Source organism: Mytilus galloprovincialis, chromosome 5, assembly GCF_965363235.1.
Source record: "Mytilus galloprovincialis chromosome 5, xbMytGall1.hap1.1, whole genome shotgun sequence".
In the NCBI taxonomy this organism is placed as follows: domain Eukaryota; kingdom Metazoa; phylum Mollusca; class Bivalvia; order Mytilida; family Mytilidae; genus Mytilus; species Mytilus galloprovincialis.
The window spans coordinates 38,564,377-38,591,659 of NC_134842.1; the positions used below are offsets into that span (position 1 = coordinate 38,564,377).

General features: G+C 31.5%; 2 protein-coding genes across 2 annotated transcripts; one reads left to right on the forward strand and one right to left on the reverse strand.

Annotated features, from left to right (window-relative positions):
* Window positions 1–284: 284 nt before the first annotated feature.
* LOC143075774 (transducin beta-like protein 2) lies at window positions 285–19,463 on the reverse strand. The gene is made up of 12 exons (XM_076251334.1): window positions 19,307–19,463; window positions 13,261–13,464; window positions 12,394–12,445; window positions 10,802–10,864; window positions 9,349–9,457; window positions 7,787–7,886; window positions 5,788–5,874; window positions 4,973–5,108; window positions 3,308–3,357; window positions 2,696–2,878; window positions 1,833–2,019; window positions 285–478 (listed from the first exon to the last, which is right to left on the reverse strand). The coding sequence occupies exons 1-12, from the start codon at window positions 19,428–19,430 to the stop codon at window positions 424–426; spliced, it is 1,350 nt and encodes a 449-aa protein (XP_076107449.1). The 5' UTR covers window positions 19,431–19,463; the 3' UTR covers window positions 285–423.
* A 281-nt stretch (window positions 19,464–19,744) lies between these two features.
* LOC143075775 (DNA polymerase delta subunit 4-like) lies at window positions 19,745–24,702 on the forward strand. Its single transcript, XM_076251335.1, has 4 exons — window positions 19,745–19,920; window positions 22,459–22,551; window positions 23,157–23,268; window positions 24,634–24,702. Exons 1-4 carry the CDS (start codon window positions 19,833–19,835, stop codon window positions 24,656–24,658), a joined length of 318 nt encoding a protein of 105 aa, XP_076107450.1. The 5' UTR covers window positions 19,745–19,832; the 3' UTR covers window positions 24,659–24,702.
* The last annotated feature ends 2,581 nt before the right edge of the window (window positions 24,703–27,283 follow it).

Consider the following 27,283-nt stretch of genomic DNA (forward strand, 5'->3'; position numbering starts at 1 on the left):
TATAAAACAAGGTACATAAAAGATTCCTTTTTTTACCAAGATCTATTAGTGATTGGAATAAAATACAAATTAAAAGACTCTTTTAGAATCCTCATATTCTTTAATTTGTTAAAAGTCTCCTATAAATAGTAGAAATACAGAATATACCTTGCATTTAAAAAATAAAGAATAGGGGTATATGGCAACTAAATACCAACAAGACAACAACAAAACAAATGTGTTGAGAAGTTCCCTTACAAAAGCAAAGAAAGTGCTGTTATTTCCCACCACACCCTAACCCTCTTACATTTTTTTCTGGAATAACACTAATAGTACACAATATATCACATTTCATTAAAAATTGTTGCACATTGACAATAGAAAGAGTATAAACGAGTTCATAGGAGCTTCCTGTATACGTTATAGCTGCCTTTCATAAGTGTTTTATTTGCTCTCAGCATGTCCATTGGCTGTTCCTAAGATACTTTCTAGGGAAGACCTGAAAAAAAGGAAACAGCACATTGTAATAGTAACCTATTGATAAAGCACTAAACCTTATAGTTATATAATAAATGTGAATTGATAAATACATATCTATTTTGTCATTCTGTTCTTCAATAAACATGTTTATTTGCTTTTTTTCATGTCGAACATATGAAGAATTCAATTTATTTAAAAATATCTTTTTTTTACCTTGTATCATCGTACAGCAGATATAGGTACTAACCAAGAGGGCGTGAGCGATTTTGATCTTACATGGTAACGAAAATCTTTGTTTTGTTTACATTATATCAATGTGTACTTCAATCTAAACATAATTGCTGCTTTAAGAAATAATTTGGTCGGAGGTTGATGATTACAGATGTCTCATTATTTTCCCAAAACAAGAGGGATTACTAAAATATTGTAAAAGCATGTGCAAATACTTGTCAAAGAAGTTGGCCCTCGTCTCATCCGATATAATTCTATCTTCATTGCAACTCTTTATCTGATAGAAGTTCAATGTGTATGTTAAATCAGTACAGCTGTTTCAATAATTGGCATTGAAATCTTTCATACATATGTTATTTTTCGATATTTTATCCCTAAAGAAGCGTTGTGTACGGTGTTTAGCTGACCACATAAATCCTTATGTACAGTGCATAGTTAAGTTGTTGTACACCGTACACAAAAACTTTATTTTCATACTTGTTTATTACCCAAAAAGTTTCAAGGAATGAGTAATCATAGGTAGGTTTACGATTGGTAACTATTAGTTTTGCCCTGTATTAGGTTTCTTTCAGATAAAACATGTAAATGTCTCAAGAACTGTATCGAAATTGAAAGTTGGTGCTCACATTCACAACTATTTGCGCATGTACAAGTTAAGTTTTCTTATTAGAATATCAAAGTTGTTTTATGAATAGGAAAAAATCGATGCGGAAATTATTTGGGAGCAGGAATTTCAAATGTTGAAAAATATACATTGAATATTGATAAAGCAAAACAAAGATTTTCGTTACTGTGGAAGGTCAAAATCGATCATGCCCGCTTGGTTAGTACCTATATCTGGTGTACTGATGATACAGTGTTTTTGGTATGTTTTCCAGTTTAAGGACATATGATATAGAAAATATCTCTAGTCGAGGAAAAAATGTTTTGAATTCATGCAATTTTAAGTAACAGAGAGTCATCAACAGCTTTCTTATTAAAATCTTAATCAAAAGCCTGTAGAAAAAAAATTTACGGATGTTTTTTCCTTGCAATTATGCAATATCACTACAAATAGCACATGGTCATTTGCATAAGGAAAAATTGGAATCAGAGTGCTTGTATTTTTTCAGGTAAAAGCAGACTTTAAAAGGATTAATTACCTTGCTTCAGCTATTTGCTGCCTGACTCTTTCTTTCTGAGCCTGTGTAGTAGCTTTTATCTCTGATGATTCTAAGTCTGATATAGTTGCTCTGTAGCCTGTTATGTTGTGTAGTATAACAATATGTTTATCACCTGAACTAACAAGATATTTGTTAGAGAGATCAAAGGAAAGTTCTGTTATAAAACCTGTAAAATATATAAAAAAATGTTTTATTGTAACCATAAGTTTGTTCAACATCATTATAATTCAACACAGGCAATATCATCCACTGTGGATTCATAATTATTCTTTGGATAACAATTTACTAGGATTTCGTGGGTAGAGGGAATCCACAAATTTAAATGTTCAACCATCTGTAAATTTGCTGTATGATTAACCATACCCGTAGCCAAGGGGGGTTGGGACGAACCCCCCTTTGAAAACAAATAATGACTGTTAAAGTCAACGTTCTGTTCGAATTGTGACTGTTAAAGTTGAGTTTTTGAGGCCAAATAACCCCCCTTTGGAAATTCCTGGCTACGGGCCTGTTAACTGTCGACTTTTGGAAAACTATGAAATCCAATATCCATGAAAATTGGTACCCACAAAATTAATGAATCTCTAGGCTGTTTTGTTCTTCTTAAGAGACCAGTCACTTCTTACAATCAATAATATTCATGATCAAATGTAAAATCTGTCCAATAAATTCAATTCAATTGATACAAACTTAACGTTAAATTTTACAGCCGCTAATTTATACATTTTTCTCTAATTAATACCTACCAACATTTATATTTTTCTCTAATTTATACCTACCAACATGTATATTTTTCTCTAATTTATACCTACCAACATGTATATTTTTCTCTAATTAATACCTACCATCATGTATATTTTTCAAGACCTCTTCCTCTTCCCCTGAGACAGCATTATAAAAACCAATAGAGTTATCTCCCCCTACTGCTACACTCCTCCCATCAGGTGAAAGTGATATATGACTAGGAATTTCACAATGTATACTGCCAGTCGTCAATAAATACGGGTCCTGTGATAATTCATATCGAACTGAAAATAAAATAAGGTAATTATATCCCTTTTTGGCTAAATTGAGATAAGTTAAATACAGATTTGAGGTTTATAACTAATATTGAATTGACATTCATTGATATGAGGATCAATTATAGCCATGTTTTTCCAACTAATTAAAAATTACAAAAAAATGAATATATTATTTTCAAAGTATAGAAATTACAGTGGTTCAATTCACTTTTAAAAACAATTTCATATTTTCATTGCTCCATTTATTTGTCACAAGTATTTAAAAAAAATATCCCTTGATTTTATGAAAAATATTTAACAAATAACAAAACTTTCATAAAGAAATAAATTAAGGGAATTTGATAGGAAAATTATCATGCATAGCCAAGGATTTCAAACATTAAGGAAAATCTGAAAAAAGGTGAAGGGAAACTCAAATTAAACCAAATTACTTACTATTTGTATCCCAGTATTTCCATGTGCCATCTTTAGAAACTGAAGCCATCCTGAAACAAAAACACTTCAATATTAGCTATATTTCAATTCATTTAAATTTCTTTATCCTGTCTTGTTTCTTCTAGCTGAGATTGTAATAACCACATATAAACTGAAACAGTAAATGACTGACTTAAACATTTTATTCTCATTAGAAAGGTGTCTAGTATCAATTTTTTCCAAAAATTGTCAAGTATTTATGGACTGATAAGTTGAATGTTAATATATCTTTAAATCAAGTACAATCATACCTGTCAACTCACCCGTTTTTTGCGGGTGACACCCGTTATTTTCACCTCTCACCCGGGAGTTTTTCTTTACCCGGCGGGTCCCGGGAATTTCTAACATTACCCGTTTCACCCGGATTTCTGACCGGAATTGTTTCCGGTATTTAGAAGTAATACGACCTTCGGTTTTATCGGTCTTTTTCAATGTAACCAAAAGTCAAAATGTAGGACTGTTTACCTGAGCTATGTAACGATATGAAGAGACAACACAGCTACAAGATGAGTTCAGTGACTATCAGTTGATCCCATTAGATGAACTTCCACTTTGCACTTCCCCTGAAACTGACATTGGTACATTTTGGGGAGAAATGTCCAAGTTGCATGACATTTTTATTAACAAGCCAAGATTTTTTGTTTTGTCAAAACTTGCTAAAACATTACTGGTTTTGCCAAACAGCAATGCAGACAGTGAGAGGGCATTTTCTTTAGTAAAGAAAATAGCTACAGAGTTTAGGGCTGATCTTAATAAGGATACACTGTGTGCTCTTCTTTCTTGTAAAATGAATACACATTTGCATTGCTATGAACTGAAACCAAGTGCAGTTCTTTTAAAGAATGCCAAGTCTGCTACTATGGAATATAACAATAGTCTGAAATAAACTTGTATACATGTTCTAACTGTTTCATATACATATTGACTATATAAATTATATGTAAACATATTTTTGTTCTTCAATTGAGCCCGCAAAATGTCGTACGCGTTATGACCTGAGATTTTTTTTCTCAATGCAGGTCATGACCTGACTTTTCATTTTCAGAGGTTGACAGGTATGGTACAATTAAAACAGTATTATTCAATAGACCCTCTGAGGCTATATCTCCATCTATTTCTTAACTTATGGTAGAGAAAACTAGGGGTCTACTAAAGGCTGGCCTCATTATCTCATTATCATAAGTGAGATTATTCTGGATTCAGCAGTATTTTGCCACAAATACCTTAGTGTTACTGCAGTTTTTTTTACTAAGCTAAATGCATTTCATTGTCTTCAATTATAACTTCCCACTCTTAACTCAATTTTACACATTGCTGTTCTATGAGTTTAGATGCTCCCACTTGCATATCATATTATAAAGGGACAGAACTCAAGAAATAACAACCGAAATTTAAACTTGATCTGTGTGTTGTGGTTAAAGCATTGTGTATAAGTTTCATAACATTTGGTTGAGGCTAACTAAAGTAAGAGAACAGAAACTAGTATTGAAATGTACACTGTACTTAGGTACAGACCAACAGATGGACAAAGGTAACACTTAATGTTGCCTGTGCTGCAGCAGGGGGCATAAAAATTAATAACCATATAGGCCAAAAAACAATACAAATATGTGATTATATTCTTACCGACTTGAGTCACTATTAAAAGAGAAACAGTTTACACCAGATGAATGGCCTTTCAATTCAAAAGCACGTTTAACATCTTTGTAGCCTCCTCCTTTGTCAAATATAACCTCCCAAACTTTTACATCTGGTGTAAAACCTAAAACGAACAAAACACATGTCACACTTCTATCATAATAAAATGTATAAATGTATAGATGTTTATTCTGGTACAATATAATTCACATATTTTTTGTTCCGTTTTATTCAATCATTCAACTTATCATTGTAAAATTTCATGAACCACTATGATCCTATTTCATAAGATCTGGATTGATTCTTTTAAAACTAGAAGCTTTCAACAGACTGTATCCTGACCTTGATATATATGATTGATCACATTTACAGACCCTTTCCATAAGATTTATTGTTCATTTGTTCTCGTCCTATATAAGTAAACTCATCATAGATACCAAGACTAAAATTTTAGTATGAAATATTTGTCACTGAACCTTTTAACAAGAATTTAACAATTAATCAATCATTTTTATTCATTAAAGAATAATTTCCTTCTAAATAATCAATTTTAAGAAATGTTAGAATTTAAACTGTATTTTTCTCTAAAACAAAATATTAATCTTGATTTTTTTTCAATGGATTTATCAAAATTTAATTAAAATTAATTTTAGGTAAATATATGTATCTATCCATTGAAGTGGGAAAAAGTCCCAATGTGGATACAACAATCAATAGAATAGAAAACAACTGATGACAACTTAATTTCGAAAGTCATAAACAAAATTTTCTCGCACATTTTAAATCTCTATTTTTTTAATTACCTGAAGAAGCAACGAATCTTCCACAAGGTGACACAGCCGCATACACATTATTCATCTGATGGGTATCTAGTATAGACAATACTTCACCTAAAAACAGTCAAAAACATCACAGTATTAAATTTAGAAACAACATGAACAATGTGTGTATTTTTTTATTGTGAAGATCAAATTATATGTTACTGGTAATAATGTGAGGATTATTAACAGATTAATGTGGTGCCAAACAAATTAACTAAAATTGATTTGGGTTGATTAATTTTCATAAAATTTTGACCACATATTGACTTTGACCATAAAAGTGGTTTATACATAATTTTTAGTAATGTTCATGTACACATTTAACTACTCTACTTTCATTTAACATAAAGAACCTCAAAATCCGGGTAAGAATGTATAGGAAAACTAAAGTAGTAGTATCATGACTTTTAAAACTAGAGGCTCTAAAGAGCCTGTGTCGCTCACCTTGGTCTATGTGAATATTAAAGGAAGCAGATGGATTCATGACAAAATTGTGTTTTGGTGATGGTGATGTGTTTGTACATCTTACTTTACTGAACATTCTTGCTGCTTAAAATTATCTCTATCTATAATGAACTTGGCCCATTGGTTTCAGTGGAAAATGTTAGTAAAAATTACAAATTTTATGAAAATTGTTAAAAATTGACTATAACGAACAATAACTCCTAAGGGGGTCAATTGACCATTTCAGTCATGTTGACTTATTTGTAAATCTTACTTTGCTGAACATTATTGTTGTTTACAGTTTATCTCTATCAATAATAATATTCAAGATAATGACCAAAAACAGCAAAATTTCCTTAAAACTATCAATTCAGGGTCAGCAACCCAACAACGGGTTGTCCGAATCATCTAAAAATTTCAGAGCAGATAAATGTTGACCTGATAAACAATTTTACCCTATGTCAGATTTGCTCTAAATGCTTTGGGTTTTGAGTTTTAAGCCAAAAACTGCATTTTACCCCATGTTCTATTTTTAGCCATGGCGGCCATCTTGGTTTGATGGCCGGGTCACCGGACACATTTTTCAAACTACTAACCCAAAAGATGATTGTGGCCAAGTTTGGATTAATTTGGCCAAGTAGTTTCAGAGGAGAAGATTTTTGTAAAATATTACTAAGATTTACGAAAAATGGTTAAAAATTGACTATAAAGGGCAATAACTCCTAAAGGGGTCAACTGACCATTTCAGTCATGTTGACTTATTTGGAAATCTTACTTCGCTGAACATTATTGCTGTTTATAGTTTATCTCTATCTATAATAATATTCAAGATAATAACCAAAAAGAGCAAAATTTCCTTAAAATTACTAATTCAGGGCCAGCAACCCAACAACGGGTTATCCGATTCATCTGAAAATTTCAGGGCAGATAGATCTTGAACTGATAAACAATTTTACCCATGTCAGATTTGCTCTAAATGCTTTGGGTTTTGAGTTATAAGCCAAAAACTGCATTTTACCCCATGTTCTATTTTTAGCCATGGCGGCCATCTTGGTTTGATGGCCGGGTCACCGGACACATTTTTCAAACTACTAACCCAAAAGATGATTGTGACCAAGTTTGGATTAATTTGGCCAAGTAGTTTCAGAGGAGAAGATTTTTGTAAAATATTACTAAGATTTACTAAAAATGGTTAAAAATTGACTATAAAGGGCAATAACTCCTAAAGGGGTCAACTGACCATTTCAGTCATGTTGACTTATTTGTAAATCTAACTTTGCTGAACATTATTGCTGTTTACTGTTTATCTCTATCTATAATAATATTCAAGATAATAACCAAAAACAGCAAAATTTCCTTAAAATTACTAATTCAAGGGCAGCAACCCAACAACGGGTTACGACGACGGACGCCGGACGCCAAGTGATGAGAAAAGCTCACTTGGCCATTTAGGACAGGTGAGCTAATAACTATGTAAAATGTTTGGTTAATATTTCATTTTTTACCAAATTCACCTATTAAAAAAGGAATAACTTGCCTTTTATAGACCAAACAATCAATGTTGTATCTCTACTACATGTCATTATAAATCTGCCATTACTAGCGACACCTATCTGTATAATCTCAGCTGTATGTTTCTGTAAAATATTTACACAGTTAGATTGTTGTATATATGTATTCAGTGATATATAGATATATTGATTGGTGTTTAATGCCACTTTCAACACAATTGTGCTATTTGTGGCAGACAGTTTTTTTATGGTCGAGGAAGCCAGACTGCCTGGAGAAGACCACTGTTCTATAAAAGGAAAATAGTGGTATATAAATGAGGACACTGAGGCTAACAGGTTATTTTCTTTTAAATTAAATCAATAAATAGTCCAATAATTTTTTTTTATAAATTTGAATTAGATCAAAATGGTTAAAGGCTGATATCTGTAAAATAATTATGCAATAATACTCTTTTTACAATTCAAATTCCCCCTGAAACAGGTGTGCTTATAATAAAATAATTACTGTAATTGTAAATTAAGATATTATTGCGTGCATTTATTTTTGCGATTTTGTCATTTTATATTAAAATGAGATTTTAATTTTTGCGATATTCAGAAAAATCCTGTTTGATTTTCATATTTTGTTTTTTAAATGCAAGCTTAATTATTGCAATTACAATCCTGTGGCATTTTTCACAAAAATAAAAACAATGCAATAATTTCTGAATTTACAGTAATATTTAATCATAAGATGTGATATTTTTTCAGTAATTAAAATACAAAGGATGGAAGAAAAAAATAGGGAATAATACCATTTGTTTTCTTTAAACTGGTCATTTTCATGTCAATGTATTTTTATTAGCCCCAAGAGCTCAGGTGTTTTTTATTCTTTTTATATAAACCATAAATTCTTCACTATAAAATTGAGAATGGAAATGGGGAATGTGTCAAAGAGACAACAACCCGACCAAAATAAAAAAACACAACAGCAGAAGGTCACCAACAGGTCTTCAATGTAGCAAGAAATTCCCGCACCCGGAGGCGTCCTTCAGCTGGCCCCTAAACAAATATATACTAGTTCAGTGATAATGAACGCCATACTAATTTCCAAATTGTACACAAGAAACTAAAATTTAAATAATACAAGACTAACAAAGGCCAGAGGCTCCTGACTTGGGACAGGCGCAAAAAATGCGGCGGGGTTAAACATGTTTGTGAGATCTCAACCCTCCCCCTATACCTCTAACCAGTGTAGAAAAGTAAAAGCATAACAATACGCACATTAAAATTCAGTTCAAGAGAAGTCCGAGTCTGATGTCAGAAGATGTAACCAAAGAAAATAAACAAAATGACAATAATACATAAATAACAACAGACTACTAGCAGTTAACTGACATGCCAGCTCCAGACTTCAATTAAACTGACTGAAAGATTATGATTTCATCATATGAACATCAGGCACAATCCTTCCCGTAAGGGGTTTAGTATCATACCATCATAACATATATGAGAAGAACATAACATATATATGCATTTTGCCTTCTTTTGTTTAAAGACAAAACACAGCTATCCTTCTGAATCTATTTTTAGAGTATAAGTAACTTACTTTTGGAAAGTCCAAAGCGGCAGTTATATTTCCTGGAGAGCCATCATCTTTTTTACCGATTCGTAAAATTCTAGCTGTATTTGCATTCCCTAGACACACTATAAAAGCCCTGAAAGAAAACGTTTGCATAAAAAGAAGTTGATAACCTATCATATTTATGTTATGTCTTGCCAAGTTTTATTTTAAATGTCAAATATTTTTCTATAAATAGATATGTTTAAATTAAAATTAAAAGGTTTCCAAATCAACCTCTGACTTTACAACCCTCAACATCTTATAATCTTTTTTTTTGGTGAACTTTGCAATTATTTCAAAAAGACCACTTAACCAGCCTGATAATACTAGCAATCCTTATTTTTTAAGTTCTATTCTTATTCCATTGTTTGGCACACTGAAAAATTCATGGATCATCTCAAATCTGTGCTGGGAGGATTAGCAGAAAAATCATATTATAAGCATGCTTGTTACAGTTACTAATACAAATTCATACTTTCCAATCAAGTTAGAAAACAAATGATAACATATTCATAACACTTTTCAGAAGCAGTACAGTTTAGCATGCTATGAGAATATACATTTTAACATTAAACTTTAAGGTGGTATGGGAGTCTAAAATAAAAATGATAGAATTTGTTCATACTTTGCTAAAATGTAGCATCTATTGATATATGTTCAAAAATATAATAAAAATGATAGGTCACCGCACATTTTCTGAAGTTACAGGTTGTGGCAATATGACACATTTTGTATGGATTATACAGGAAAAAACACCATTTTGTGATTAGAAACTAAACAAAATGATAGAATTGTAAAATTAATTAGGAAAAGATAGCTTTCACACATTGCTTGGAGAAAATCAAAAGAATAGGTGGGGTCACTATACGTTCTTTCCGGCTAAAATACAAAATAGAAAATTTCATGTAGAATCCTTCAGAAAATGCAGTTTTAGAGTTACCTCCCCTGAAATTGCCTTTTTTATTTTTTTTTTTAAAAACGACCAAAAATAATCTACACTTGTAAAAATATTAATATTTATAAGTTATATTCATATAAATTGGTTATTTAAAATAAAAATTCAAATAAAATATCTGCATTCCTGCATCAAATTTTGTTAATTTGATAGATTATCTGGACCATATGTTCTCTGTTTTTTTAAATCCAAGATGGCAAACGACACCCATACCACCTTAAATGCAACAAATGTGTCATTAGAACTTATGGTTTTCCATGCCTTTCAACTAAATTGATTTGGAGGCAAAGGTTAGAAGCACCAACAGAAATTTCAATTTTGACGGCCCAAACAATAAAAATATTTGCCAGTCATTGGGTCTGACACAAAGACCTCATTTGCAAGACCCTTTAAAATTCTGCCCTCTATGTCCACCAGATCTGACCATTAGCTGCATCACTGTAGGATATAATAACAAATTGTCCATTTTATACTAATACATACTTTGAATCTGGGGAAAACTTCACTCTGGTCCCATGGTCAAGTTCAATATTTCCACGAATAAATCTGTAAAATATATGGACATGCATCTAAATATTTAACTTTAAAACTCAAGATTAAGAAACAGCAAAATGTCACAGGATATGTTTTTTTTTAAGATTTAAATTTTTACTAGAAAAAAATCATGTAGCATGTGTATTGAAATATATTACAATATAAACCAGATATAAAGGGGATTCATCATTATTTGAAGGATACCATTTTTTTTTTATTTAGTTGGTATAGGTTAACCATGGATTTAAATGTTCAACAAGTGCAAATTCATGATAGGTTTTGTTGTATATACATGATATAGTAGTTTGTTTTTAAATACTGTTGTTTCTAAAAAGTGAAAGAAATTTTTCAAAGATAAGAAAATGAATTTCCAAATATTCTTCTTATACTTCATGTACTTAATCGCTGTTATGATTCTGGAATGACAAAAGGTAGTTAAGGATGTTTGCTTGTCATGTTTTTGATTTTTGTCAGATTTTCGAAATCCTCTGGTTTTATCCATTTGAATGCCTCGAAAAAATTGGCCCATGAACCCCCATTTTCATAAATCTTTTACATGTATAATTATACGCCATTTGTAATAGTTTTATAAAATTTTATTTATTTTTTGATAGTTTTTGAGAACTTTAACTGGTCAACGATAAAGCTATCAAAAATCAAGAGAGAACATTTTCCCGCCAAAATTTCAATGGCTAATATCTCGAAAACAAGCACATTGACCCCTTTATTTTTTTGGTTTTTGATTCCTCAATTAATCCCCTATCAATATATACTAGTCTTATGAAAAGTTATTTATTTTGAAACTGAGCAGCAAACTTCCTTAAGGAGGCTCCTGGGTATAAATCAAATTTTTTTTCTAATATAGGATTTCACTATATCTTTTTATTAATAAACTTTATCATATACTTAAAAGAAAAATGAAATAAAAAAATGGGGTCACCGTTCATTTAAGCTCACAATCTGCCTCCGGAAGAAGCATACATTTTTGTTAATGTCCTTTTTTTCTGTTGAACTAATAGGAGAAATAGAGGTAATATCGAAATAAAAAAATAACCTAATTACAGAAATCGCTTAAATTTTACAATTATTTAGTTTATGTACAGCTTATTTGAAAACAATAATAAAAAATATAGGTCACAGATGAGTTAAAAAAGATATTTCAAATTTAATGACAAAAAATGGCACTTTTGCACCAAAGGGAGATAATTTGGAGCTTTTTCAATGATATAAACATTTTAAAAGTCACCTGTGGCCAAACCGAATCGACTTTTTGGGTTGATTTTTGTACCATATCACAAAGTAATAACTATTAGTGTAATAAATATAATTTGTAATGAAAAAATAAAGGTTTAATTTTTTGCTGAAATGTTTGTACCCATGAGCCACCTTAAGGCATTGGTGATTGATCATTTGTCGATTATGTTGACATGGTTAATGCACATGTATATATATTAACACTAAATTATTGTAGCACACCACATTTATTGGACACGTCAATTTCATATGTTATGAAATGGTTTAAAGTATGACTGTCAACTCACTTGTGCTCTTTCTTACTGAATTCTTTTGTACTCCAGAGCATAGCAGATCTATCTGAAATCATATAATAAAATTTAATCTTTCAGAATCCAACCATATTATGAAACATGTATATTTATTTTCTTTCAATATCTTATTTGATGTTTGTTGTTTTTCCTTGTTTTGTGCTGTTGCACTGCTGTTCTAGGTTGGGGAAGAGTGTGAGCTCAAAGACATGTTTAACTACGCCATATTCTGATGTGCCGGCACTGTCCCTATCAAAATTCAAGATCTTGTGATTCAGTGTCCATTATATGTTTTTTTGGTTTATTGAATTATTAATTATAACCAATATTAAACTTAACATTTTTAAACTCAATAGTTATACATTTCATACAAGTTAAAATAAATTTGAAGAAGGAAGTAAAAATACAGTGAACAGAGAAAAAAATCTAAATTTGGTGTTAAAAGAAATGACATATTGCAGATCTTAAAATCATTTAGATGATATTATGCGATATCATTAATCACTAGACCAAATATAAAATTGTTTCTTTATAAAAAGGTTGAGTTAAATTTAGACATAATAACCCAATTACAAGTATGTGTAGTTGTGGTTATTGGACAAATGGTGGTAAACAAGGGGCCTTACAATAGCCTCTTCTTTCATGATTGACAAGTTTATATGAATAATATACAGAAATTTTCTGATAAATGATGGCCATAAAATTTATGTCCACTATCTCTGCCCTCTATGTCTTTCATTACACATTTTGTACCACCTGTGATCTGATACACAACTCATGCAAAAGATATTACTACGAATCAAACAAGCAAATCACAAGACAAGGGAACTGTTGATTGCGTCTCGAGCTCAGTGGTAAATTTACCTTCAGCAGTTGAGATTAAATATTTTCCATTTGGACTGAAGTCAAAATCAAGAACTGGGCTGCTATGTCCTTTAAGAATGGTAGCCAGCCATGCATGACTAAATGGTACATGCTGTATCCGTTTGTGTCTTTGAGCTGGTTTTGACTTCTTTGTCTGTTTTTCAGTCTTATTCACTTTCTTTTCTTCAGTTTCTGTTTTCTGTTCTGAAATCAACAAAAGATAGTTCAAAATATTGACCGTTAGTAGTTTAACACAATACTATAATTTTCCTTTCTTTCCATTTCTTTGATTACATATATACAATGCAGGGCTTCCAAAAATAATTTGAGCCAGCCGGACATTTTATATCTGATCTCGATTTTAATCCCTTAAGACTAAATCACAAAAGGCAATTATGGTAATCAGATGGCCATCCCAATGAGTTTTGAAAAAAACGATATTAAACTTTACTTTGATATGACTTTGATGTTCTGACGTAAACTGTTAAATTGGCAGTGCGTCATTCGAAGTGTGCACAAAGCGTGCTCATATCTGCCTTACTTAGATTCTTTATTTGTGCCAAAAGACGTTGTCAAAAACTTTACTTTCTTTTTTAAAATCACATTTTCGTAATACCGGATGTTTACTTGACAGTGGTAAAACATGGACCAGAAACGGATATGTTAAATCAGTGTACGTTTACAAAGCATGACTGAGCAAGAAGCTCTTTCCATGTTATTTCTTCAACAAAATACTTGAAATGAACGTAAGGTACAGGTACTAAAGATAATTTTTGAATTTTTGAAGAAATGTAGGATACATATTAAATTTCCCACCTGTGCACATGCGCACACGTGTTCTAGTTCATACAACGTAGTTCTGACGATTTTTCATTTAAAACCTTATTGAATTTTTCGTCAAATCATGTTTATCAACATATTTCTTAGAATTTTATTCTTTTAGCATGTTTAGACTAAATCAATTAGATACAAACCGCTGAAATGTAAGAAAATAACTGATCAATTCAAAGGATGTCCGGTACTGAAAATAGTTTACTTGTCACCTGAACAGGTAGATTTCAGCTGTCCAACAACTAATTAGCCTTGATTAAAATTAGAAAGTATTTAAGTAGGGGCTGTTTTGATAGTAGTTAATCATCTGTCACTTTTATGACCGGAAATGTGTGGCTGTTAAAGGCAAAATGTTGGGTCAAAAAGATTGCGTTTTATGTTAAAATGAACGTCTAGTAAGAAAGCCATGAAAACTAAAAAGTAGATGATTGTTTCATGCTTTGTCCAGCCAGACTTTTACCGGACAGAATACAATTGTCCAAAATATATGACCGTTTTGGAAGCCCTGATACAATGTACATAAATTACTTTCTGTATTGCACAAATTCATATCATCCTGTTGTATATTGTAATGATGTGGCTGTATAAAATCTCTTCATAAAAGTAAAGGAATTAAAAGGGGGTGAAAGGTATTAGAAGAAAATTCACTCATCAATCTTAGGAATTAAAAGTTGCCTTGGTCATGTTGGTCTCTTATTTTCATATTCTTATTGATAGTGTTGTTTACCTAAATGTTGTTAAAAAAAACAATACAACCTGTCACCAAACTATGTATATATCCGCCTACCCAACATGAGGAAACTCTTCAGTGGTTGTTTTAAGTTACATATCTAATAAGCATATTTTTTTTTATAAAGAATTTGACATAACAACAATTTTACATGACACTTCAAGTCACCTAGTCTTGACAGGAATCCAGGTTGGTTCACCCTGATTCGTGTTCGCCCTAGTACCTGTTCGAATGGACCCAGGGCGAAAGTGTAATCAGGGCGAACAGACCCGATAGTCGATACCATCATGACAGTGACCAAAGTTAAGGTTCATCATACCAAATGGACAAATATGGCTGTATTTTCACCTCAAAAACTACTCTGTGTACAGACTTACCTGTGCTGTTTGGAAAGTTTTAAGGCCTAGCATCCACTAGATATATAAAAGTAAAATGCATTTTATATTTAAGAAAGATAAAATCTTTCTTGGTTTTTGAAGGGCATTTTTTTTCCTTTCTGCAGAAGGTGTAAAAATAAACAAACACCTGAATTACTTTGATACTGTCCACTCACTGACTCAGATAAACTCTTTTTTTACTCACCTGTAGTTGTGAAGATACCTCTTGTCCATGTCAATTAAGGACAATCAAAACAATACAAACCTACAGTACAATTTTCGCGAAAGCCATCCCAAACTCCATACACCGAGTTTTTTCCTGGTGTGACACCAGGAAACTCCGACATCACTCCCTAAATTCTTGGAGAAATTTGGGAGTATTCCCTCCGACTTCCGCGTAAATCCGTTACCTTTTGTTTATTGTATTAGCGACATCTCTCCCAGTCTGGAGTGACGCAGTGTCACACCAGGTAATTAATTGCCATAATCCTTCTGATCTATGCCGGCACGCGACAGTCAAGGTATGTAAGATTTCTAATGTAATTAAACAATTGTATTTCCTGTCTATTGATTATCAGTTTATATCTAATTGCTTGAAACAAATGAAAGATTAAAATAAAAATCAAAACGTTGTTGTTAATTCTTTTAATTACTCTGTACATCTAAATCAATTTTTAAAAACAACTATATTTGATTTTGACTTCCGTTTTTTATCAGTAAATAAATATTTAATTTACTAAAAGAGATTTAATTGTGTAACAATAAACGGAGACTAACGCTGAATGAATTAGGGTAGTTTAAAGAAAAGTGACACGTCTCAAAGTTTTTTATACAAGTAAAAAAGAAAATATTATTCACTATCTGTTATACTAATAAGTCTACGCCATTTCCATTTTACGATTACAAAATAAAAGTTTTAAAAAGCAAAAGGTTGTTGTTATTAAATGCTTTCAATCGCATTAAAGTTTTATAAAAAAAAAATCTATACTTGATTATGACCTCGGGTTTTTTTTATCGGTAATTTATATAACTTACGAAAAGAGACATACTTGCGTGAAAATAAACGGAAATTAACGCTGAAGGTATTAAATGTGAGAAAGAAAGAAAATTACGTGTCTTAAAACTTGTATATGCAACAAAAAAAAAAAAAGAAAATACTTTTCACCATTCCTTATGCTTAATAAGTCTACGGCATTTTCTCTTCACGATTTGTTAGCATTACTTTAGGATAAATAATACATTTCGGCTACAACAGGAATACTTCTATAGCTACATCAACTCGTCGTTGCATAATATTCATTTACGCACAATGAATGTAAACTTTTGTGTTGTATTTAGAACAGTGATCTTTAAATATTTTTAAAGCAATTAATTGCCGTGGGAAGACGATATGCATCTCAGTGATCAACAGTGCGTAGTTGAACTTGAACTTGACTTTGCTCACAATATTGAATGCTAAAAATAGTGACATCAATTTTGTACACGAGATTTTTATTTGGCGGGAAATAGTATCATGTAACAGTAAACTCAGGTGACCTTTCTGGATAACCGTGGGAAAATTCATTCAAGGTTTAAACTTGCTTTCCAATGATTGACATGAATTTGTGTGCGTTAAGATTGAGGCTCTAGAAGGTACTTTTACAATTGATTAACCGGATTCTAAATTGTATTCCTTTTCTAAATTAACCAACATCAGCCTTTTATTTTTACGTTTCTCAATCAACAGAGGACATAAAACCGAACATTATTTATACGTCCATAGTCAACACTATATATATTAATGGTAGATGAAAACAGGATGCATGTCGTTCAGTTCCTGATGGGCGTTGGTAGAGATCCTCTGTGAAAATTTGCCGATCGTAAAAATCCGATCCACATTTTTTTTTACATATTTCTTTCTTGTAGAACACGATATAATTTCATTTAAATATTCTATTTTATAATTGTTGAAATACTTCTTTTTATATTTCGCCGAGGACTTTTCACGAGCTGTAAAATACGGATTGCGCCAATCCAATTTTATTTTAAATAATCAAAGATCAATAACAGATCATAACGGATAAAAAACACGATTTTTTTTCTCCATATAATTAAATATTTAAAGGTTGTGATTATTGTGTTGTGTCTGGGCGGCGAATGTATCTCAGTATTTATGAATATAGGGCTGCCACATTGCATACAAAACTATTTGTCATTTTACAGTTTCTTTTTTAAATTCAAATATTTCAAGTCGGTAATCTACCGAGGTAGTGAAACATAATATTTTACATGTCAAAATAAATTGAAAGTAACAGAGTTCACTTGTTGATCCGATAAATTAACTCTTGGGTTTAATTTAGATTGGACATATTACCGTAAAAAACATCATTTTGTTTTAATCCAGTTGATATTAATTATATAATATTGAACTATTAATGAACCGAATATTGCTCACTGAGTAGGTCATAAAAGGTTCTAATTGTGGTAAAATCGTCTTTGTTGAAAAAACAAAATTATGACCTGATCGGACTATAATGAAAATACAAAATAAGTGTTTTAATCGTATTTTTATACGTTTGTACGTTGTATGTCATATGAAAATGACATGGGCATATACATACAAGAATAATTATCCTATTTTAAATAAAAATGTCACACTTTTATCTGACAATGAAAGGACATTTAAATAACGTATTTTAAAGCACTCAGGTGCAATCAAGATCGATTTAATGTACAAAGGTAATAAATCTGGCTAATCCGATGATGTTGTCACGCGTCATTAATTTTCAGTACATCCGATGGGCAATAAACCAATAAACAGCCACGAGGTGTTGGGAGAGAATCTTTGGAGGAAATTGGGAGTGTAATCCATGATTCGCGGTGTCACACCGCTACACTCGGAAATCGGTGATTAGAGTTCGCGATTACATACTCTCTGGGCGTACTGTATTTTTTACCTGAGGGAGCATCTCAAAGTTGTACCACAACTTAGTTAATTTTCACACCATATGCACGAGGGGAAAAAAATGCCCATCAAAATCCAAAAGAGATTTTATCTTTCTGAAACACAAAATGCATTTAAATTTTATATATCTAGTGGATGCTAGGCATTAAAACTTTTCCAACTTCACAAGTAAGTCTGTACTCAGAGTAATTTTTTGGCACATAAATACAGCCATATTTGTGCGTTTGTTATGATGAACTTTAAAAAAAGTATCTGTCAACATAATAATTTGCCCTAATCTTGCACAGTGACTGTGTAACAGTCACTATGTTCCGTCAGTTACTTTGTTCCGGTTGAACTTTTCAACTAGTTACTTTATTCCGAGTGCAGTCGAAAAGTTCCGGAAAAAAGTAGCTAGTTGAAAAGTCCCGGAACAATGTAGCTAGTTGAATAGTTCTGGCGGAACAGAACAACTAGCTCCTTCGGTCAGAATGTTGCCTTCATAACGGAATAAGTTCTAATTTATTTTTATACATTAATTTTTAAAAGTACCCATATGAGGAGGAACTTTTGGGCCAGTTTGTTAGTTCCGGTTTTGACTGATTTGCCAAAGAGGAACTTTGTGACTAGTTGATAAGTTCCTTTTGACTTTTGTAATCAGTATCTTGGTTCCACTTTGAAAGGTTCAAATATAATATCTTGCGCTTTTACTTTACACCAATTCTCCAAATGGAACTTTGTGACTGGTTGATAAGTTCCGCTGGAACTTTTGGGCTAGTTTGTTAGTTCCGGTTTTGACTAATTTGGCAAAAAGAAACTTTCTAACCATGCTAACTGGTTGATATGTTCCGTTGGAACTTTTCAAATACACTTTGTTCCGGTTGAACTTTTAAACCAGAGGAAGAACAATGGAACTAGTTAATAAGTTCCTCCGGAACTATTTGGCCAGTTTGTTCTTTCCGCCCGGAACTTTCCAACATCGCAACAAAAGAGCATTTACAACTGTGCATGAATGATAGTTTTTAAGTAAGAATAATGCACTTGAAAAGTTCAAATTTCTTCTCAATTAATATAAAGCTAAAGCTTTAATGGTAAAATTCCATATTTTTTTGTAAAATATTTTAGAAAAGGAAATTATTTTTAAAAAAATGTTCTCGTAACTTTAGCGCAAAAATAAAATGATACCATCTTCATCCTTTTTGTCTGCACGTCTTCCGACACTGCATAAAAGAACGAATAATAGGACTACAGCTCCAACTGCAGCAGTAACTGCTAACGCCGGTACTGAGTTTTCTACAGAATCCGCCATGCTGATGAGTTGGAAAAATAATTTTCGATATTCCTCTTACTTTTTCATATTTTGTGTGGATATCGCCGAAGATTTACGATCGTTTCGATTTTAAAGATTTTAAAATAAAAATCGAATTTTTGAAATTATTAAACACAATTTCACAAAAATTATATCTTATTTATGATAAACATAATTCAATTCTCCTCATATATAATATGTTAACATATAAAATTTTAAAAAAAATAGTTGAAATTTTCTTTTATCTTAAAAATAGAGATTTCACCAATTTCGTTTTGTTTAATATTTGGAGCATTAGATAAACCGAGATAAACATTACCTACTTTCGCTTTTGAAGGAAGCTGAGTTTGCAAATTAAAGTGTCAAGTTGTAACCTGTAAACATAACCTAACAAGCAGAACAATGAAAATGGCAACACGTTCTTTCATTACCAATTCTTTCAAGTCTGTCAAGATTCCTAAAGGAAAAGATAAAAAGGAACCAACAAATGGTATTTTAAAAGCTGAATTTATATATAAAATATTGATGATTATAAAAACCAGAGACATATAAAAAATGATAGACCCCTTTAGGGATTCTGACTGCAGAGCGATTTTCTGATTTAACCACTTTTAGAGTGACCAAATCAGAAAATGGCTACTGACTCGGGATCCCAAAAGGGATTCAGAAATGTAATCCATCTTAGACAGTCAAGGGTTTAACTTAAATAAGTTATTAGAGAAAAATAACATGCATATGCAGTGATATTGTTGGCTTTTTTCAAAACTACCTCTACCCTTTTTTATTGGGAAAATATACATAATTTTCATCAAATTGGGAATTTTAGAATAATCCATGAATTTGACTGAAACTTCAATTTACAGACCCCATTTCAAGAGTCAAATCCTGCTTTGAAATAAGACCCCTTTTTGTCAGTGATGATACATAAATAGACCCTCAAATCTGCACATATAGTAATTTTAGGCATGAAAAAAGTATAAATTAGTGTTTTTCAGTTCGAATTTATGCACAATTACTACTAAAACTGCAGTGTTTGGGAAAAAAGTTGTCTTTTTGGGAATAATTTTAAGCCATTTTTTTTTCAAATTGGGATTCTCCTCCAGGGGAAAAAGCCTTTATTCTCCATTAATTTAAGGCAAACAATATCACTGATATGTTATTTCAGACACTTTCATGAGTTGTCTACTCTTTTTTCCTTAGTCTGTAATAACATATGTTTGTTATCAGTTAAATATATCATAAATATTTTATCTTTAATGAGCACTTGGGAATTCTTAAGACTTTGCGCAGTAGCTTAATATATTACCTTGATAACTAATTTTCTAATTCCATTAATACAATTTTGATGAACAATGGTAAATCAGTGAGACAAGGCTTTTAAGGGCCAACTTAGCTGTAATTACAAGCATGAAACTTACTATATGAGAGTAAATGAGACACTTGGAATCTTGCGCAGTGCCTCATTACAAGCTCTGATCATCATTTCTTACAATGAATTGAAATACTTTGTTATGCAAGTCAGAGCAAAGCCTTTAAAGAGATATAGAGAAGCTGTAATAACACCCTTTTGTTATTGCAGGCATATATATTTTCTGTAATAACATAGGTGTATTTTGCATGATTGGTAAACTATGAGCTGTTACATCTTTGAAAAGATTAGTATACTTAAAGAAAATTATAATATCAATAGAACTTGAGAAAAATTTAACAAAATAAAGGTTGTATATTTTCTCTTTGAAACATGTAACATACATATGTTATCACAGTTTTTTGATATTTTATAAGCCCACAATAACAACATGTATGTTATTTTTCTCTAATAACTTATTTAAGTTAGACCCTTGACTGTTAGAAATTGGTAATTTTAACTCATAATACACCTTATCGCTATGTGTCCGCCATTACTGGACATCACACAAGTTCCTGTAAAATGTTGACATCAAAATACACAAAATTTCTGACACCACAATAGAAAAGTGGTTGTTGTATGATGTCAATAGTTCAAGCAGGACAGATTCTTGGGTAAATGGGTAAGCTGGTTACATAGTGTATATGTACACATGTAAATTAACCATATTATTCTATTGTTACATACACAATCAAACAAGTTGAGATATATAAACACCACAAGATTGTGACAATTCTAAAAATGAATAACTAACATCCTTCAGCTGGCCCCTAAACAAATATATACTAGTTCAGTGATAATGAACGCCATACTAATTTCCAAATTGTACACAAGAAACTAAAATAAAAATAATACAAGACTAACAAACCCCAGAGGCTCCTGACTTGGGACAGGCGCAAAAATGCGGCGGGGTCAAACATGTTTGTGAGATCTCAACCCTCCCCCTATACCTCTAGCCAATGTAGAAAAGTAAACGCATAACAATACGCACATTAAAATTCAGTCCAAGAGAAGTCCGAGTCTGATGTCAGAAGATGTAACCAAAGAAAATAAACAAAATGACAATAATACATAAATAACAATAGACTATTAGCAGTTAACTGACATGCCAGCTCCAGACTTCAATTAAACTGACTGAAAGATTATGATTTCATCATATGAACATCAGGCACAATCCTTCCCGTTAGGGGTTTAGTATCATACCATCATAACATATATGAGAAGAACATAAGCCGTGTCATGCCAACAACTGATTTTTGAATAAATGTGTTTAGTTCCGATGCAAAGACCCTATAAGTGAATCAATATTAACGCCAAAATATGCAATCTTTAATGACCTGAAGTCATTGTTGAGATCCAAAGGACTAAAAGTGTTATTGAATTTTTGAATCAGATGTTCTTTCGATGGTCTATGCTGATTTTAGTCATAAATTCTAACTCATATTAATACAGAAGTATATAAAGTGTAATTTTCCAAAAAGATCAGATGAGATGAAAATATTAACAGCAAAAGTTGAACATGTACAATTACAAAAATGTCCAGGTATTAAGTTTTTGTTGAATGATATGAATTTCATTGATTTATTTTCACATGTGCATTATCTTTATTTTGTATTCCAGATGGCCATCCAAGCACAAGTAAAACAGATGTAGAAGATGAATTGAAAATACTGAGGCATTTTGATGTCACATTAGAATTTGGTCCATGTTCAGGTATATATTGTTTTATAGAATGATATTCCATCATTAATTAAATTCATATTTGTTTGCCCCTGAAGTGGAGAGGGTATTTAGTTTTACCCTTGTCCAACTGTACATCTGTCCCTACTTTCATACATCCCGAAATTGGTTTCCGTTCTCTATCTTTAGCTTGCCACAACCAAATGTTATGAAACTAATACACAAAACGTATTACCACAAAAGGACAGATAAAGTTTGAATTTGGGTGGGGTTCACTTTTACCTTTCTAGAGTTATGCCCCTTTACCAAATTTTTTTTTTTATTTCTATTCCCTAACTTCAGTTTGTCTCATTCAAATGTTATGAACCTTATACACAATACTTATTACCACAAACCACAGACCAAGCAAGAATTTAGGTAGAGTCACTTTTACAGTTAATGAGTTATGACCCTTTATAGTGTAAAATACATCATCTGTGTCTCATGGAAAAATTCCAATCTTATTTATTTTAGGTAATTTCACTCATAGTCTATTTCATGAAAAAGAATATACTTCTTATATAGCTTTCATCATCCAATGTTCAACATATCACATAAAGTCAATAAAGTGAACCTTTTACATACATTGTACATTTTAGGAATAACAAGAATGGAAAGATGGGAGAGAGCAGATAAACACGGCCTGAATCCTCCAGTCATTGTAAAGGAAATCCTAGATAAACATTTAGACGATGAAGAATACACAGAATGGTGAGATATATATAATATTGTCAGAAAAATAGTTCATATATATATATATAATATTGTGAGACAAAAAAGTTCATATTATAGGGTTATTGCATGAATATTGGGGAATATTGTCCCGAGTAGAATTTTATATTGCACGAGCTTGCGAGTGCAATATATGTTCTACGAGGGACAATATTCCCCAATATTCATGCAATAATCCTTTTATTGCATAGCAATATAATATTTGTAAGTAAAAATTGGTTTAAACTTAAGATTTTGTCTTGATGACATCATGAATTTTGAAGATTTATTGCACTAGTGCAATATTGGAACTTATTGCACGCTAACTTTTGGTTACTTTCTGTGGGAAATATTATATTGCTATGCAATAAATACACATTAAATTATATTTTTTTATTGATGAGTTTTATTTTAGAAATATTTAAAATAAGGCTACCTCAACTTCTACTTTGAAGTGAAAGTTCATATGGAAATAGTTTCAATGACGTTTTCCTTTGGGATATAGTTTACCATGTTTACCAGAAGCAACAGTTTTCCCCAAATTTATTAATCTTCAGGCGTCTCTAGTTTTGACATTCAGTAACTTCGATATCAATTACAAGTAAAGTTTATCATGTTTATCATACTCCACACAGCTGATATATAGCTTTGTTTCTCTTTGAATTGGATCAAGATTATTTTCTTTGACCGTTATGGATAACCATTTCACAAATGATATCGGATATGTTCCTTACGTCATAACTACAACCCCCTTTCCTTTCTTGAATGTTACCTACCAATTAGACTATTTACCGGATTTGTTATCACATAAGCAACACGACAGGTGCCACAAGTGGAGCAGGATCTGCTTACCCTTCCAGAGCACCTGAGATCACCCCTAGTTTGTTGAGGTTCGTGTTGTTTATTCTTTAGTTTTTTATGTTGTGTCATGTGTACTATTGTTTATCTGTTTCTCTTGTTTCATTTTTAGCCATGGCGTTGTCAGTTTATTTTCAATTTATGAGTTTGACTGTCCCTCTGGTATCTTTCATCCCTCTTTTGGTATAACAGAACAGTAAGTGAAGCTTTTAAGTTATTTTCCAATGCTGTACAGTGACTTGAAGTTGTTAATTTCTGTGACATGTTTGGTTTCTTGTGGAGAGTTGTCTCATTGGCAATCATACCAAATCTTCTTATTTTTATTTTCCCCTTGACAAAAAAAAAAATCTTTCTCAGCAGGGCCATAATGAAATATTTAGTGTCTTGGGAAAAATAAAAATGTTTTTTTTCCTTAATACTGTTGAATAACTGTATAACATTACCAGATAACCTTAGGAACTCAACTAGAATGACCATTGAAATAATGTATAAAATTTTCTTTTTCAGTCTTTGGAAAGACTATCAACTTTAAGGATACGGAAAGAAAATCCACTCACCGTGAAGTGTTCAAAACAAGAGACAGAAATGAACCGTAATCTTTATAATAATTTATTGGTATACATGTAAATTGGAAATCCATTTAATCACTCAGGTTATGTGTCATACATGAAAATGTTTTGTTGAAAAATATTTATAGATTTAAAACCCTTTGCAATACAGTACTCTAATATGCTCTTTTAAAATGCACCAATAATTTTAAAGCAGGATTTACCTGATTACAGTTATGCCTACAAGACAACCTTTTCTTAACTTATCTGACATGTGCCCCTCAATAAGAGATAGAATTTGAAACTTAGTTTTGATAAAAAATTATGTCAATTAGTATTGAGTAAATTCATAAAGGGTAAGTCTCTTTTATATGTCCTTTTGAAATCTACAGTAATTTTGATAAACACTTGTTTTAGTGAAATAATAATCATGTAAAATGCTTAAGTTTATGTCTCAGAAAAGGATTTATAATCTATCTAGTGAACCCAAAACCGAGGTATTAGCACACTTAGACTTATTATATTTGTGTATTACATAGATACTTTATAATCTTAACATTTGTTATAATTGTTGATTTCTATGATTTTGTTGTACTATTTATTTTATTTATAGATGTTTGTTTTTTGTAGCATTCATATTATTGCACATTGATGTGTTGTACAATTATTTTGACTAGTAATCATTTTTGTTTTTAATAGTCATACACCTTCTGTAGTCTGAAACATTTTTTTTATATCTGTGTACAAAAAGTTTTAGTTTTATTTACTACATCTTGTGTTTTATAACCATTTCTCATCAGTTGGTCTCATTATGAATATTTGGGTTTTTTTTTGTCAAAAATTAGCACATGTTTGTAAATGGGCATTTGTTGGTTATCAAATGAACACAATTATTTATGTTTTTTTTCGATTTTCTTTAATATTAACAACAGTGTCTGTGTGTATCAGATCATACTTTTCTCCTCAATTGTGAACAACCTTGAATATGAAAAAAAGACATGTACTAGGATGCACATCAATGAAACAGTAACCCAAGGTCACAAAATAACATCAAGGTTAAAATATAGTTTTAAGCTGTGGTTACTTGATATCAAAGCACAGAGTATCAAGATCAGAAACTTACTGTGTTTATCATGTTTATGGTACTTTCTAAATACTCACGTTCTTAATTAGATATATTTAACAATATGAATTTGTATCAAAACATGTTTATTGCTATTGATTTTTTCTTTTTCTGTATTTATTAAAGAAATACATGTTTTAGTACCATACTGAGGACTTTAGCAAAAGCTTCGTTTAAAAATGAAGATGACATTAGCATGTAGAAGTTGAACTTAGTGATGGAATTTGAGACTTAGTTTTGGGAAAAAGTTCTGTCAAATTCTAGTAGTATTGAATAAATTAACAAGGGGTTAGTTTATTTTACATGTCCTTTAACAAGCTACACTATTTCGATTAACTGTTATTCCAATAACAATCATGTTAAGTGTTTAAGTTTATGTCTCAGGTAAGGATTTTAATCTATCTAGCAAAGCAAAAATGGTTATATAAGTATGCTTAGACTTTTTATACGACCGCAAAATTTGAAAAATTTTTCGTCGTATATTGCTATCACGTTGGCGTCTGCGTCGTCGTCGTCGTCGTCGTCGTCGTCGTCGTCCGGCGTCCGAATACTTTTAGTTTTCGCACTCTAACTTTAGTAAAAGTGAATGGAAATCTATGAAATTTTAACACAAGGTTTATGACCACAAAAGGAAGGTTGGTATTGATTTTGGGAGTTTTGGTCCCAACATTTTAGGAATTAGGGGCCAAAAAGGGCCCAAATAAGCATTTTCTTGGTTTTCGCACTATAACTTTAGTTTAAGTGAATAGAAATCTATGAAATTTTGACACAAGGTTTATGACCACAAAAGGAAGGTTGGGATTGATTTTGGGGGTTTTGGTTCCAACAGTTTAGGAATTAAGGGCCAAAAAAGGGCCCAAATAAGCATTATTCTTGGTTTTCGCACAATAACTTTAGTATAAGTAAATAGAAATCAATGAAATTTTAGCACAAGGTTTATGACCACAAAAGGAAGGTTGGGATTGATTTTTGGAGTTGAGGTCACAACAGTTTATGAATTAGGGGCCAAAAAGGGGCCCTATTAAGCATTATTTTTGGTTTTTGCCCCATAACTTTAGTATAAGTAAATAGAAATCTATGAAATTTAAACACAAGGTTTATGACCATAAAAGGAAGGTTGGGTTTGATTTTGGGAGTTTTGGTCCTAACAGTTTAGGAATAAGGGGCCCAAAGGGTCCAAAATTGAACTTTGTGTGATTTCATCAAAAATTGAATAATTGGGGTTCTTTGATATGCCGAATCTAACTATGTATGTAGATTCTTAATTTTTGGTCCCGTTTTCAAATTGGTCTACATTAAGGTCCAAAGGGTCCAAAATTAAACTTAGTTTGATTTTAACAAAAATTGAATCCTTGGGGTTCTTTGATATGCTGAATTTAAAAATGTACTTAGATTTTTAATTATTGGCCTAGTTTTCAAGTTGGTCCAAATGGGGGTCCAAAATTAAACTTTGTTTGATTTCTTCAAAAATTGAATAAATGGGTTC

Coding starts and splice junctions, on each gene's coding strand:
- LOC143075774 (XM_076251334.1), bottom strand. CDS start 19,430: ATGGCGGATTCTGTAGAAAACTCAGTACCGGCGTTAGCAGTTACTGCT. Junction 10,865..12,393: donor TTCAGTAAGAAAGAGCACAA/GTGAGTTGACAG, acceptor TATATTTTACAG/ATTTATTCGTGGAAATATTG. Junction 5,875..7,786: donor GATTGTTTGGTCTATAAAAG/GCAAGTTATTCC, acceptor GACTGTTTTTAG/GTGAAGTATTGTCTATACTA.
- LOC143075775 (XM_076251335.1), top strand. CDS start 19,833: ATGAAAATGGCAACACGTTCTTTCATTACCAATTCTTTCAAGTCTGTC. Junction 22,552..23,156: donor AGAATTTGGTCCATGTTCAG/GTATATATTGTT, acceptor TGTACATTTTAG/GAATAACAAGAATGGAAAGA. Junction 23,269..24,633: donor GATGAAGAATACACAGAATG/GTGAGATATATA, acceptor TTTCTTTTTCAG/TCTTTGGAAAGACTATCAAC.